Here is a 16,547-nt window from a genome sequence, read left to right as displayed (position 1 = left end):
TCCTTCCCAGAGATCTGAGTTCTCACTAGCTTCTTTTTGTTTCTACTCAGGTGTCTTTCCACCCGCAGCCCCAGTATCAACACAAAACCCTGCATCTGATGACTTAGGAATCCTAACCTCATTGGCTGAAATTCTGAACAACTCACAGTCCAGCCCTTCGACCAGCATTTCGACTGGCCCTGCATCCAGCCCTCTGACCGGTCCTTTGCCTCATCCTCCGCCCCATCCTCCAAATAATACAATACCTGGCCGTGTGGCTGTTCTTCCAAACACTCCACTGTTCAGCTTTCTAACTAGCAACCTGAATAATCAACTGGCTGATTCCATAGCTACATCTCCAAACAGCTTACTGGCAAATGCTTTGCCTTACTCCACACCTGCCCCTTTAAGCAGTCCAGCGATAGCCTCTGAAACTGTCCCTTTGGTTGCTTCTACTAACGGCAGCCTATCGTCGGGGCCTCTGTCTGGCTCTATTAACAATGCACAAATAGTCAGTCCTATGACTAGCCCCACAAAAAGCCCTCTTATGGGCCCCAGTCCCCCAGCAGCCTCTGTAGGCAGTCCACAAACAGGTTCAATGGCTGTCCCTCCAGTCAGCATGTTGTCAAGCTCACTGCCAGGCTCTCTGAGTGCTCCCATGGCTGTGCCTCCGATCAGTACACCGTCAAGCTCACTGACAGGCTCTCTGAGTGCTCCCATGGCTGTCCCTCCAATCAACATGCTGCCAAGCTCACTACCAGGTTCTCTGGGTGCTCCCATGGCTATCCCTCCAATCAACACACTGTTGAGCTCACTACCAGGTTCTCTGGGTGCTCCCATGGCTGTCCCTCCAACCACTGCCCTATCTGGCACAATAGGCTCAGTAGGTAGCCCTTCAGGCAATGTGTTGCCCAACTCTATGGTCAACAACATGCTACTAATTGGCCCTGATCAGCCTTTGGATGCAACACATCACAGCTCCTCTAGTCCTCCACCCTCAGCCAACATTCCTGTTTCCTCTGCCACTATTCCCAAAGGTAACAGGTGGGGTGGGGTGGGGGGAGTGCCAGGGAAGAATGATTGAGATTGTTGGGGGAGGGGGAACAGGAGCTAAGAGACAAGAAGTCATGGGGATGGATTGTTTTGGTACTGAAGTAATATACCCTGTTTTCTGATCCCACTACCTATTCTAATCTTATTCCTTGCCTTAATCACTATCACTATTCTGACACTTCTCTAAATCCCACCTTACTTTAATATTCTGCCTTACTCTGCCTTCTCTATGATTGCCAGTCATGATTTCCACTGATGATAACAAAAGAGTAATGGACTGGAAACCATCTGCAGATGTGGAGCCTTCCAACATGGTGTTTGTGGGCCAGCCAACCCAGACTTCCACCCCCCTTGGTACCATGACTATTGGGACCCCCATCACAACCTTCTTTGGATCCCCAGAATCCTTGGCACAAGGCAACACCTCTATTCCCACCACGTCTTCAGCTTTGGCCAGTGTCCCCATAGCTGGTACTATTCCCACATCTGCCCTTCCAGTTACTGTTGCTACCTCTAGTACCCACTCTACAGCAGATGCCACCTCTCTTCACCAAGATGCTCCCCCATCTTCCACCCCAAATCTTAATGCAACTTTATGCAAAGACTCCTCCAATAAACTACAGAATTCCCCAGCACGTACTGCCCTCACTTCACATGCTTCTTCCCTTTCTCCTCCACATTCCTCTCATTCTCCACCGCCACATTCTATCATCTCCTCTTCCCCTGCCAATCATGCCCGAAGGACCCATTCCTTAGAACACAAAAACAAGAGCCTCCTGGAAACTGAGAGGAAGACGGCCCATCGGAAGACCGGTAAAGTCAGTGAAACTAACAGAGGTCAGTGTTCTACCCTTACTGGTCATTTCCATGATGTACATGATATAGGCTCTCAGTAAATCTCTCTCTCTCTCTCTCTCTCTCTCTCTCTCTCTCTCTCTCATATAGATATATAGATATATAGATATATAGATATATTTTGCCATGAACCATTCTTTTTCCCCCAGTATCTTCAGACCCCACCTTTTGTACTTTTTTCAATTTGTGGAACTTCTAACCTCCATCTCTCCTTCTGTTAATCACTGATCCCCTACCATTATTCCCTTATCCCCCCCCCCAACAGCATGCCTTGTTTTGTCTACTTCTCTCCTCTTCTGTGAACACTCTCTCCCCTGTCTGTCTTCTTCTTCTGACATAGTCCTCTTCCTTTTCCTCAGAAGCTAAGCAGCTGACATGTGAGCGTCTGGTTGGAGAGATTGCCTTCCAACTTGACCGTCGAATACTGTCCAGTATCTTTCCTGAGCGAGTACGCCTCTACGGATTCACTGTCTCCAACATCCCTGAAAAAATTATTCAGGTCTGACCACAGTTTCAATCCTTGATTTCTGACCCCTCCTCCCCATAGATTTCACTAGCTCCTGAATCTCAGGTCTTAACTCCTTAACTTCTTCCTCTAACCTCTCAGGAGGTGGTAAAAGCCCCTAGGGCCTAGAGCTGCCCAAGAGTATATTATACCCTGGGCAAGACTGTCAGCCAGTGTAATCCTCTTGTTGGGTATGGACTGGCTGTTTGTGGTACCAACTGAGGGCTACAAAATTTCAGTCACCAGTCCAGGTTACAAGCAGTTTAACACTATGGACAAGATGAGAATAGTGGTTAAGCAAGCTGGACTTGACTTGGAAGTCAAGTATCAGGGCAACAGGGAAGAATCATAGTTTTTAGCCCAAGGTAGTACCCAGGAAGTCTCCATCAGGAGATGGGATCAAAAGATTAATGAAACGTAGAACTCTTCATTGGATCCAGGAGAGTTCAATAGTAATAGCTGTTTTAAGTGTATCTGCTGCCTTCTAAAGTGAAGTGGTTCAGATCTGATGCTTTTCATTTATTTCTGATAAGACTTACTCACTGTCAGTATCCTCATATAGGGCTGCTATCTCAGGAAGAAAGACGGGAATCTGAACATCCAAGGGGCTGGGTCTGATTCACCCTGTCACTTTCTTGTATTAACACTATGAAAGTGGATCAGGGCCCTAACAACAGGAACTTTAACACTCCTCAGATTTTTCTGGTCCCAGGTTAGCTTATTATTTCTTTTTTTTCTCTTGTACTTCAGATACTGGTCTATCTCTCAGTATCTTTTGTAATCACCACTAGCTTGTTGAAAGGAAAGCAGCATTTTTGTAAATTAAAACATTAAAGAAATGTGAGCATTCCTCTCTTCTCTGGCCCATTGTGGATCAAGCTCATTGCCAATTTATTCCCTGCTGTCCTGTTGATGGAGTACATTCACAGACCTTGCAAAGTTATCAGTTCCCAGTAAACAATCTAGAGGAGCAAAGGGGAAGCTACAGAGTTATCAACATGTCATAGAAAAGCTGTTCTTATCTTCATATTATGGACTAATCCAGAATGTAATTTTCTTTCTTGATTCTCTATCTCGACACTTATTTATTCTCATTTTCTAGCTCAGCTATCAAATGCCATTTTAAAAAATCAGTCTAGGGGCAGCTAGGTGGTGCAGTGGATAGAGCTCCAGCCCTGAAGTCAGGAGGACTTGAGTTCCAATCCGGCCTCAGACCAGACACTTGAAACACTTACTAGCTATGTGACCCTGGGCAAGTCACTTAACCCCAATTGCCTAAAAAAATAAAATAAAAAAAATAAGGGTCTGGTGCTCATCCCCTCTCCCTCTGCTGGAAGAAGGGATTCTCTGCATCTTCTTCCATTTTGTCTCTCAACTCTGACATTACATTATTTGATGAGGAAAGAATTGAATTAAGAATCATTTGTATTATAGTAAGAAGTCCTTTCCCCTCAAAATCCTTTAATTGCCCCTTTGCTTCACAAATTAATATTACTTGAGACATTAACCTTACAAGTTCTCCCTCCCAATTTAAAATAGAAAATGTTAATTCTTTAACATCTTCCCTGAAGGTCTGTGAACGAAAAGTCTTAAGTAGCACCAAGAGAAACTGTCAAATGTGTATATTTCCAGGACTATGTTTTATAGCCACATGGAGCTCCTGTAGCTCCTATAACTATATCTGTAGCTTGGAATGAACATTTTTCATAGTGTTCAAACATTATGTACAAAATGACAGAATCTCAGAATTGGGAACAATCTGTACCTAAACAGGAATCTCCTTTAATCCCAACAAGTAACAACCAGCAACCACTTGAAGCTCTACAGTGACCAGGAGCCCAGAACAGCCATAGATGATCAGTTCTACTTTTGGAGGTCTAATTGATAGGAAGTTTTTCCCTATATCAAGTCTAAATATGCCTCTCTACAACTTCTATCCGTATTCTAAATTCTACCTTCTGGGACTAAGTAGGGTAAACCTAATCTCTCTTCTACATGACAGTCCTTCAAATAATTTGAAGACAACTAATTTGGGTCCTCCTTAACTTTTTTTCCCTCTAAGCTAATTATCCTCAGTTCCTTTTAATGATCCTCCTAAAATATAGTCTCCTGTTCTCTCATCATCCTGGTCCCTCTTGTATGGATGAGCCCTAATTTATCAATAATCTTTGTAAGATGTAGCACCTATAACTAAGCACTATATTCCAGATGTGGTCTGGCTAAGGCAGAATGCAACCATACTTTCAGCTCCCTTGTTCTGAATACTATACCTCTACTAACCTGGCCTAAGACTGCATTAGCTTTTTATAGCTGCCATATTAAATTGTTGACTCATAGTGAATTTGTAGTTGATTAAAACCTCTATAACTTTTGTCACATAAACTTTCAAGGCACATGTGCTCTATCCTACATTTATTCAACTGACCTTTGAACCCTGGTATAAAACTTTACATTGATCTCTTTAAAATTTCACTTACTTAGAGGCAGTCCATTCTTTTAAACTGTTAAGCTCTTTTTATATGCTAACTATATCATCTAAACTGTTAGCTTTCCTTTCTGTCTTTGTGTCACTGAGAAATTTAAAAAGGATGCTATTTAAGATTTTACTCAAGTCATAGATTCTTTGGACAGGATCAAAATCAAGATTATTTGGCACTCCACTGGAGACATCTGTGCAAGTTGACATAGATCCATTAATCATTCTTTGGGGTCAGTCATTCAGCCAGTTCCTAATTTAAGTAATTATACTAGAATTCAAGCTACATCTCTTCATCTTTTCCACAAGGTTATGAGGCTTTGTCAGATGACTTTCTAAAACATATATACTCTATCTATGGAATCTCTCTGAACTGGCAGTCTAGTGAATCTGTCAAAAAAAAAAGAAGAAAATAAGATTAGTTTTGCATATCTTATTCTTGAAGAAGTCATGTTGGTGTTTAGCAATCACTATTTCCCTTTTCTACATGCTCATCAACTGTCTCTTTAATAAAACTTTTGTAGCAGGTGTGCCCACATATCCTCTTGGAAGGAAGGCCCTCTTTTCCCTCTCTCTCCTGAACAAGGCATGATATTCCTTATCAGCTCTGACAAGGCATGACATCACCTTATTGTGGGTATACATTGCCTCTGGACACCACATTGTTAATGAAGTCCATACACTTTAACTACACAACACCCCTAATGTAGAGAAAAAGACTACTTACGGAGATAAGGACTCAGTTCCCTGGAGAAGAAGAAATTATGCCAGGTGGAGACAGAGTAATGGAGGACAAATCAAGCCAAGGACATAGATCAAGCCAGGAGCTAGAACCTAAAGAGCAGCTTGTCATAGAGCCATGACGAAGGAGCAAACCTGGATCTTGCCCTTCAGTAAGATTGTGATACATGTGGAATGTATAGCTCCAGGAGAGGGGAATTGACTCTCCAGTCACCCCAGCTTCATCCTCCTTACTGGGGTCCTCTCCACCCAGTATAGTGCATTGTAAGTCTAAGGGATTGTAAAGCTCCTTGAAAAAGGTAGGGTTTGGGGAAAATAGGTGGTATAGCGGACAGAACACCAGCCCTGGAGTCAGGAGGTCCTGAGTTCAAATCCTCAGATGCTTACTAGCTGTGTGTCCCCGAGCAAGTCACTTAATCCCAATTACCTCCAAAAAAATAAAAAGGTAGAGCTTACCATAAAGGAGGGTTCTTTGCTTCTTAGGCAACCCCAAGTTCTTTCCTCTTGCAAGAGGATCACAAAATAATATTATAAGTACTATAGTACTTGGGTAATGTAAAGGCCCACTGGAAAAGGAAAGGAAATTGTTTTGACTGTTTATGGGTCATTTATGTTCTTTTGTAAGATTTGATAAAACCTTGACATTCTCCAGCTCATCAATATCTTCCTTAAACCATGGAACCCCAAAATTAACACAGTATTCCATGTGAGGTCTGATGAGAGCAGAGTAGACAAGAACTAGCACTTCTTTATTCCTGGAAGTCATACTTCTCCTAAGGCAGCCCAAGATTGCATTGACCTTTTTGGCTGCTATCACATTGAATCGCTATGACTCAGTGAGCTTGCTGTCCACTAAAATCCCAAAATCTTTTTTCAAAATGACCACTATTTTCTTCCATTTTGTACTTGAGAAATTGGTTTTTGTGCCCAAGTGTAAGATTTTACATTTATCCCTATTGAATTCCATATTAATAGATTCAACTCAATGCTCTAGCCTATTAGATGCTGATATTGTGTTATTTATCCTACCTGGACTTATGTCATCTTCACATCTGAGGAGAAAGCCATCTATAATATATCCAAGTCATTGATAAAATTTGTTTTTTTATTTTAAATTTTTATTGATATTTTTTGCTTTTTAACATCACCTTCATCTGTTAATATATTCTGCTCTCTATCCCTACTTACTAATTCATTCCTTATAACAAAAAAAGAAGAAAAAACAGCTCAGCCAAACTAACCAACACATTGAGTCTAACAGCATATGCAACATTACATACCCATAGTCTTCCATCTTTGCAAAGAAGGTAGAAAGGAACATTTTTTTATCTTTTTTTGGGAGCAAATTTGGTTATGATAATTTAAAGCATTCAATGTTTGTTGTCATTGCTAGTGTTGTTCCAGACATTGTATATATTGTTTTCCTGGTCTGGTTTGTTTCATTGTGCACCAGTTTATACATTTTCTTATCTTCAAATTTATTGTTTCTTATAACACAGTTATATGCAGTCAAATTCAAATTGATGAAATTATTAAACAATATGGGGCCAACTCCAGATCCCTAGGGAACCCCACTGGAGACTTCCCATGCTAACACTGAAATATTAATAACCACTCTTTTAAATCCAGCCAGGAGTGTGACATGGTCAGCATTGTAGCAGAAGGCTGTTTTTGTCAGTTGTATGAAGGACATATTGGAAAAGGGAGGAGCAGGTGTCAGACTGGTTAGGAGGCTCTATGCCAGAATAAACTAGAGTGGTAACCATAAAACTTAGTGAAGGGAATAGATATAAGAAATGTTGCAGAGGTAGATTTGGAAGGACTTGGAAACTGATAGATGTAGGAGTCAGAAAGAGAAGCAGAGGTGGCTCCCAGGTTACAGACCTGGGTAATTGGGAGGGTCATATTGCACTCCACAGGGATCACAAAGTTTGTACCTGTTTATTGGGGGAAAGATGATGAAGCCTGTATTGATTCCCTAACTCCTAGTACCCTTCCTACCAAATTTGCATGATATTTATTTTGTGTACATTCTACTTATACATATATAATATGTATATACATATATGTATATATATGTTGCATCCTTTAAATAGACCATACTCCTTGAGAGCAAAGATGGTTTTATCTTTATCTTTGTATCCCCCAGTATCTGCAACACAGTAGGTGCTTAATAAATGCTTGTTGTTTGAGTTATTGAAATCAATTTTGAACTTCTTGGGCTTAAGGTACGGATATGACATCTCAATAGAGAGATCCAGAAGATTGTTAGAGGTGTGGAATTAAAGTTTAGGGAAAAGGTTAGTTCTAGGCATAGGAGTAGGGCTAGATTTGGCAGAAGATTTGGAACAGCCACATCAAGAAGTGTGATAGAAAGCCAGTCAGGGAAAATAAAAGGATTGTCATGCCACAATAATAGTCCAGTTGAACTTGGATGACACAATTGTGTTTTGTGGTATAGTCTTTTTTTTAATATTAAGCATATTTTCACATTAGTCATGATGTTAGAAGAATTAGAACTAATGGGAGGAACCACAAGAAAGAATAAATAAAACAAAACAACAAAAGAGAAGGAGAGCAAATAGTATGCTTCCATCTGCATTCAGACTCCATAGTTTTTTCTCAGGATGTGGATAGCATTTTCCATCTTGAGTCTTTGGGAGTTGTCTTAGATCCTTGCGTTGCTGAGAAGAGTTGTCTATCAAAGTCAGTCATCGCACAATATGGCTGTTACTGTGTGCAATGTTCTCCTGGTTCTGCTCACTTCACTCAGCATCAGTTCATATAAGTCTTTCTAGGTTTTTCTGAAGTCTTCTTGCTCATCATTTCTTATAGCACAATAATTTTCTATTACATTCATATACCACAACTTGTTCAGTCATTCCCCAATTGATGGGCGTCCCCTCAGTTTTCATTTCTTGGCTATCACAAAAAGAACTGTTATAAATATTTTTGCATATGTGGGTCCTTTTCCCATTTGTATAATCTCTTTGGGATATAGCCCTAGAAGTGGTATTGCTGGGTCGAAGGATATGCACAATTTTATAGTCCTTTGGGCATAGCTCCAAATTGCTCTCCAGAATGACTGGATCAGTTCACAACTCCACCAATAATGCATTAGTGTTCCAATTTTCCCACATCTTCTCCAACATTTATCATTATCCTGTTTTGTCATATTGTCTAATCTGATAGGTGTGATGTGGTACCTCAGAGTCATTTTGATTTGCATTTCTCTAATCAATAGTGATTTAGAGCATTTTTATATGACTATAGATAGTTTTAATTTTTGTGGTACAGTCTTGTTGCTCCAGAATTTTGGGAGTAGCAATCAAGAAGGGGTGATCCAACATTGATTGTTGGTAGAGAATGAACAGTGGAAGGAAAGGGGAGCAAAGGATTCTAGGATGGAGACCAGTGGTTAGTTAACTGGTTAACTAAAGAATTAAGATTGAAAGAAAACAAATGAGGCCAAACATGCGTACTGAACTGGGAGAACAGAGAAGTATGGAGGGACTAGAAGTCACTGAGAAAACAAAGTATAAGTTTAAGAGTCAGACAAAGGGAGATAATTAGAGGCAGCTAAGTAGTGGATAGAACATTGGACCTAGAGTCAGTAAGACCCAACTTCAGATCTTGCCTCAGACACTAGCTATGTGACCACAGTCAAGTCACTTAATCATTGTCTGCTTCAGTTTCCTCATCTGTAAATGGGGATAATAGTACCTACCTCCTAAGGTTGTTGTAAAGGTCAAATGAGATAATATTTGTAAACTTTACAAACTTTAAAATAAAGATAGATTGAGCCAGGATTCAGGAAGATCTAAATTCAAATCCAGTCTCATAGACTTATTAGCTATGTGATCCTGGGCAAGTCTTCTACCTGCCTCAGTTTCCTCAACTGTAAAATGGGTACAACAACCCTATCTACCCTACAGAGTTGCTGCGAGGATCAAAAGAGATAATATTTGTAAAGTGCTTAGCACAGTACCTGGCACATAGTAGGTAGTACTATATTAATGCTTATCCCCCTCTCTCCTCACACACAAAGGTATATTTTTCAATAACAACAACAATCAACTTGACGTATGAAGTTCTCAAGAAGGACTAGCACCTCTGGTATGAGGGCCTGCTGAGCCTTTTTCAGGGTTTCTCATCTGCCTTTGGTGCCCACCTGCCACCCAACTCTCACCTATGGCTCCAAGAAGCTGCAGCACACACAGCAGCCGCACCCTGGCAAAACCATCTCCGCAAACAGGGTAACCCAGATTGAGGTAGCCAGTAGGCCTCAAATCCATCTGTGAGTTAGGCAGACATCTTCCTCAAGCATGTGAAGACTTCCCCTGACAGAATGGGCAGATGAGAACAATTTGTTCCAATGGTCACAAAGGCAGCTGAAGCAGGCAATACAGAGTGCTTAATTAGAGCTCAGTCAGACATCAAAGATGCCAAGGTCATCCACTGAGTCCCGGGCCATGCACTTCAATGACTCTGGAAGAGAGAGTGAGGTTGACAACTTTGTACAACTCTGCCTCACTTAAATCCAACTTACAAGTGAATCAAGACATCATCCCATGATGTCATTGGTCTTCTTTGAAAATGAAAGACGAGCAAAAAATGCTAGCTATTATTATTATTATTATCAGAGAGGAGGATGTCAAGCTCAGGATCACGGAAAATTTGAGGGAGGTGGTGAGCTCTAAAATATGACTACCCCTATACTAAGTGGCTGAGGTGGAGCTCTAAAATATGACCACCCCTGTACCAAGCGTTTGAGTCAGAATGGAGATGTAAGCTATAGGAGTAGAAGAAGCTGATTAACTATGGGGAAGGTCAAGGTGTACAATGAGACATCTACCATAATGTTGAACTCCCTTAGGACTTAGGAAGGGGTCAAGGTAGAGAAGAAGCCTGTGCGTTAGGTTCTGAATTCCTTGGGAAATGAAGAGTAACCTAGAGCTGATAGGTAACATCAAGTTGGATTTGGACAAGGTGAACCTAGAAGGAATAGAGATTGCTAAAAGATTGTGGCGGAGAGAGGGTCTGGAAATGGCAATAAGGGAGCAAGGAATATGCTGGCTTCTCCTCTTGGCCCAATATGGCAAGTGATATGAGAAAAAGAGTGGCCAATACTGGAGAGGGCATCGCAGCATGAAGTCTCTTCTAGAAGAATCCAAATTTCCTTGAGTGACAGCTTAGAGGAGATAAAAAGGAAGAGTGTCAGGATGAAAGGGAATATGTTAACAACTTCGTGGAATCTCCAAAGACATGATAGAACGGCAAATCTGAAGAAGGTAATAAGAAAGAAATGGGGAGAAGTTGAAGAAGAATAGGATTGCCATTTGGGTAAATGGTAGCACTAACTAGCCGTAGAAATTAAAAGAATGGGAAATGGGAGTGTGCTAACTGTAGGGCAAAAGATAGACCAGTTGACTGGTGTACTCAAATGACTGGGTTCAGGTACAAAAGATGAAAGGCAACTAGATGGGACAGTGCAGTAAAGGAAGACTCCTTATCCTGAGATCAAATCTGACCTCCAACACTTATAGCTGTGTGACCCGGAGCAAGTCTCATAATCCTGTTTGCTCAGTTTTCTCATCTGCAAAATGAGCTAAGGAAGAAAATGGCAAACCACTCCAATATCTTTGCCAAGAAAACCCTAAATGGGGTCACAAAGTCAAACATGACTAAACAACAACACAAGAGATGAATGGCATTAGTGTCCAGAAAGGTCTTGTAGTAAAGGAGACTACCAATCCTGGGTGATCCACAGCAAGAACACCGACTAAAAGTGTTCCCATAGCTTTTGGGGTTATTTTTGCTTCTTCAGAAATCATGATGTTCTAAAATTTGTATGTAGTTCTATAGCATCACTGAAAGAATAATGTGCTAAAGAGATGAACTTTTGTAAAAATGAGTTCTTTGAGATCATTGAAATTACTATAAGGTTTCTTATCCAGTATGATTTCCTCCACTTACTCAAATCTGGGAGTAGAACTTGTCCATAGATAGATAGAGAAGCTATCTGTCCATTCAGCTACTTATTACAGTCTGGGCATTATCTTTCAGTGTGACTCTTTGGATCGATCTCTTTGACATTGCCCTGGATTTCACTGAATAGGCTTTGTAGTAATCTGGGATTTAAAGTAATCAGCAGTAATAACATGTACTTACATAACTCTTTGTCGTCTCCAAATAGGAATATTTGGATAACCTTACCATGAATAGGGAATCTTTTTTTGTTTTGACTCTGTGCAGGATATCTTGCATGTCACTGGAGAATACCTTACGTGAGCATGTCTCCTCCCTTTATAGCTGACATGGTGTCAATACTCAGCAGTTTGTAGGATAAAGTTATCTTTATAGTTAAATCTGTCGTAGAGTCTTGTATAATTTTTATGTTTGCTTGAGAGAGCTTCCAAATTGTATTTTCTTTTACTGAATCAAATGTTTGTTGAAGTCTTTTTTTTTTTAAGGAACCCCTAAGCAGTAGACATGGCAGGACCTTATTTTCTACACCTCTCAGTCAATTGTAAAGAAAAAAATATGTGATGGAAGAGAGGAAGGATGGATAGAATTTGAGGTAAACACTGGTTTGGGAGAGACAAAATTTTAATTCGTTAAGAAAAATGACAGAACGCAACAACCTAAAATTCTACAAGGGAAATTAGCTCAAATTGTTGGAAATATTCTAGAATAAAATTCTGATGACACAAATACCAACAATTATGAAGAAGAAAAGGGGAAACTAAAGAGGATCCTGCTATGAATGATAAGAAAATAACTTACCCACTTAGATTTGTAAAAGATATATATCAAAAATGAAAGCAAGGTAGCTACTCATTCATATAAAAGAGTGGCATAATCCTATAAGAATCATAATCCCGTAAGAATAGTGTCAGGGTCAATAAAGCTGCTAGCCAAAACAAAAGAGGCAAAGTAGCCAGTACAATGGAAAGTGGTATATTTAAAGTCAGAGGACCTGAGTTTCAGTATGACCCTTGGGCACATCACTCAACTTCATTGGATCTCAGTTTCCCCATCTCTAAAATGAAGGCATTAAACAAGATATCTTCTAAGGACTCTTCCAACTCTATGCTGCTAGGTTCCTAGGACCTCATAAACTATAAATCCCAGGATCCGGAAAAAACTGACAGATAATAATAATAATACCTAACATTTATATAATGATTACTGCGTCCTTGTGCTAAGTGCTTTACAATTGTTATCTCATTTGAACATCAATTGTTATTTACATTCATTCTGAGCCAATCTGGGGCCCAAATAATTCTGTTTTGGCAGAAACCCTGTGGGTCTTCTCCTCCCAAATCTATTGTTTTTAAAGAGGTCATTCTTTGCCTCATTTTTTATTAAACCTTATTCACTGAATAGGCTTTGCCTCAGTCAAACTGAGACCTGTTAAAGACCCTAGCTTGAAAAGGCCAAAGGATCCCCACTGCATCCTGGGCCATGTCCAGTTGCCTGATCTTTATCTGGTCACTTGACCCAAATGGCTCATGAGGTGAAAGTGAGGCTGGTGACTTTGCACAGCCCTCCCTCACTTAAATTTAATTCATTTGCAAGTCATGGCATCACCTCCTTGATGTCATGCTCCTCTTTGAAAACGAAGGACGAATAGCAGCAAATTTTGAACCTCATAATGAGTCTGAAAGGTAGGTCCATTTTACAGATGAGAAAACTAGAGCAATCAGAGGTTAAGTGACTTGCTCAGGGTGACATAGCTAGTAGGTATCTGAGGTTGGATTTGAACTCAGGTCTTTCTGACTCCAGGCTCAGCCCTCTATTCACTGCCTCAAAGATAAGATCCCTATCACTGTCATAGTGGCTAAAAGGTAGTTAAAATGTCATAGTGAATGAGAGGGGCACCACAAGACTGGAGAATGTCAAATGCTGTCCCCATTTCATTTTTTTTTCCATTTATCACTTCGTTAAAGCATAATTTTATTGATGTCTAATGTCTTTACATCATAGTCAGTTCCTGGCTCTCCACTCCAGATTGAAGCCTCCATTGTGACAAAGAAAAACAATTAAGCAAAACATCCAATATGGAGACTGTGTCTGACAGTATATACAGTATTATATCCTTGTGGTCTACCACTTCTCTTCCATGAGAAAAAGGGGTATGTTTCATTGTCTGTTATCTAGGAACTTCCTTGATTCTTCCATTCATGACACCCTAATATAATCAAAATCATGCACTTTACACCTTCTGATGCTCTCTATCTCTTGTTTAGTTCTAAATTCTTCCCTTATCCATAGATCTGACAATTAAACTGTTCCAGGTTCCCCTAATTTGCTTTTGGTATCACCCTTTACGCCTAAATCATGTACCCCTTTTGACCTTATCTTGGTATATGGTATAAGATGTTGGTCTATACCTAGTTGCTGCCATACACAGTGGCCTTTTTTAAATTGAACCAATATCCTTGATTTTTCCATTCTTTTAGAATCTCTTTTAAATATCTTGAAAAATGAATTCCCTGGTTACTTTAAAATTGTCTTACCTGTGTACGTAACATAGTTTGCCGATGTCACTTGATCTTCCCTACTTTGTCTTCACAAATGCCAATTGCTATATCCTCATATAATACTAGGATAGCAGATATTCTGTTACCTGATGCCCCTAGGCACCTTTTTTGAAGTACAGAAACCGGAGACAAGCTCAGCTGTAAGCATGATTCAGATAAAACAGACTTTGTCAAATATGATGTTGTTATTTTCATCCCTGCATTCTTACCCTGGTACCAGCTTTGTGGGAGTACTAGCAACCAAACTACAAGCTCTAACCAAGACAAACAACCTTAAACACAGACCTATAAACTACGATTATGGTATAGGGGAAAGAGACCCAAGGCCAGTGCTGTGATGTACCATTGCTCCTTATACTCATTTACTCACTACTCTTACACTTAAACACTCAGATTATGACAATGACTAACTCCTCTTCGCACTTTCCACATCCAGGCTGAATCAATGTCTACCACTCTTCTAGATCTAATAGCAGTTTACGTCCTGAAGCCCCCAAGAACTGCCTACACTCATAGAAATTGCAATCTGTCTCTCACCTCCTCAGCCATCACTTCAGCACAAGAGTTGTATAGGAAACGTTCCTGGGTGAATGGCAGCATATGAAATCCTATGCCCCTCTCAGTCCTGTGGGGTCCCAGTAATGGGATGGTAGAGTTCAAACATGATAGATTCATTATCACCACTGCTCTCTACTAAGGGACGTTGTGGAAGAATCACAGAATATCCGAGTTGGAAAGGAGCTCAGAGATCATCTAGTCCCACCCATTCCTGAATTAGGGCTCCCTCTATGACATAACTCAAGAAACTTTCTAGCCTTTACTGAAAGATCTCTAATAAAAGGGAAAACCCACTGCCTTTCAGGACAGCCAATTTCACTGTGAGAGAGCATTAGTTGTAAGAGAAGTTTTTCCTCATATCAAGCCCAAATCTTCCTCTTTGCAACTTGTACCCAGAGTTTTTAAAGAAATTCATTCTTCACCTAAAAAAATTTTTTAAAATAAAAAAAAAAAAATTCATTCTTCGGCCTCAGACCACACTTGACACTTACTAGCTGTGTGACCCTGGGCAAGTCACTTTACCCCAATTGCCTTAAAAAAAAAAAGGAAATTCATTCTTCTGAGGCCAAGCCGAGCAAATCTGATTCCTTGACAGCACTTCAAATATTTGGAAAATGCTTATATACCTCCCCTAAATCATCTTCTCGAGTTGAATATTCCCAGTTCCTTTAACTGATCCTTCTATATGATACCTCCAAGGCCCTTAACTATGCTGTTTTTGTCCTCCTCTGAACACACTATTGTATTTTTAACATGTGGTTTTCCAAACCAGCCCTAGTATTCCCAATGTGGTCTGGCAAAGGCAGAATACAGTAGGATTATCAGTGCCCTAATCCTGAACACTGCACCTCTACATGAAGTTAAACTTTACCTTTAATGGAGTTAAATGCTGCCTTTTGAGACAGATAGACTATCCTGCTGGTAAACCCTGTGGAAGCCTCATTTTTCACTTAGCAGCTTCCAAATTTCCCCATCATTTAAAAAAATTATATCTACGTAATCTAGCCTAAGACTGCATTGACTTTTTTGGCTATCACATCATACTGTTGTTTTAAATTGAGTATGAAATCTACTCACCTCCCCAGATCTTTTCCAATGAATTGCTCTGTAGACACAGTGTTCTTATTTTCTACTTGTGAAATTAGTTTTTTTAGAACCCAAGTTTAAAGCTATGACATCTAATATATTAGCTGTTCCTCTCAGATTTATGTTTTTTGTCTGCAAATTTTATGAGTTTGGTCCATGCCTTTCTCCATAGAAGACAGGAGTAACTAATCCCAGGAGTTTCTCATTATCAAGTATAAGGTTACGATTAGTTTCTTTCTGGGAGGTATGAACAATTTTCTAACATGATGGTACAATTTGTAGAAGGACATCTTCATTCAAGGTACCTAGACAGATAACCAGGCTGGTTGTTTCTGCTTTTGGTCACAAGCTTCTGATGGAATCTCACTACAACTCTGTCCTGGAAAGGAGAAAACTGCAAGTCAGGGGAAAAAAATGTTTGGTATCGGGAATACAAATAAGACAGCCAACCCTTGCCCTTAAAGGGTTTACATTTAATAGGGGGGAAAAAAAAACAGAGAGATGAGGCCAGAGAAGAGCGAGGATCATTTTGGATAAGGAAGTCAGAGGGAATGATGATTGGCAAATGATGACAATGTATGTAATTAGATAACTTTTCTAAGAGCCAGAGTTGGAAAGGGGGGTAGGGGTAGGGATGGGGAAGGGGAGGTGAGGTATTAGAGAGCATGGCAAGGAGATTGTGAGGAAATGGTACTGACGGATCTGAGACCAGGACAAGACTGCCTAATCACAGCCAGGATCACAAGAG

At 40.2% G+C, this 16,547-nt stretch overlaps 2 protein-coding genes across 2 annotated transcripts in view; both read left to right on the top strand.

The window, feature by feature from the left end:
* LOC114039826 (speriolin-like) overlaps positions 1 to 1,063 on the top strand; it is a 52,331-nt gene extending 51,268 nt beyond the window's left edge. The window contains exon 3 of the mRNA XM_027857708.1: positions 51 to 1,063. Within this exon, the coding sequence (XP_027713509.1) occupies positions 51 to 1,063 (1,013 nt within the window). The remainder of the gene's footprint in view (positions 1 to 50) is intronic.
* Positions 1,064 to 1,125: 62 nt separating this feature from the next.
* The window catches only part of LOC114039825 (speriolin-like), a 28,565-nt gene continuing 13,143 nt past the window's right edge, over positions 1,126 to 16,547 (top strand). Inside the window, exons 1-2 of the mRNA XM_027857707.1 lie at positions 1,126 to 1,869; positions 2,247 to 2,386. Of these exons, the coding sequence (XP_027713508.1) occupies positions 1,275 to 1,869; positions 2,247 to 2,386 (735 nt within the window). The 5' untranslated portion in view covers positions 1,126 to 1,274. The remainder of the gene's footprint in view (positions 1,870 to 2,246; positions 2,387 to 16,547) is intronic.

Source organism: Vombatus ursinus, unplaced genomic scaffold, assembly GCF_900497805.2.
Source record: "Vombatus ursinus unplaced genomic scaffold, bare-nosed wombat genome assembly UNPS02012319.1, whole genome shotgun sequence".
In the NCBI taxonomy this organism is placed as follows: domain Eukaryota; kingdom Metazoa; phylum Chordata; class Mammalia; order Diprotodontia; family Vombatidae; genus Vombatus; species Vombatus ursinus.
This window is presented reverse-complemented; position numbering and strand designations above follow the sequence as displayed.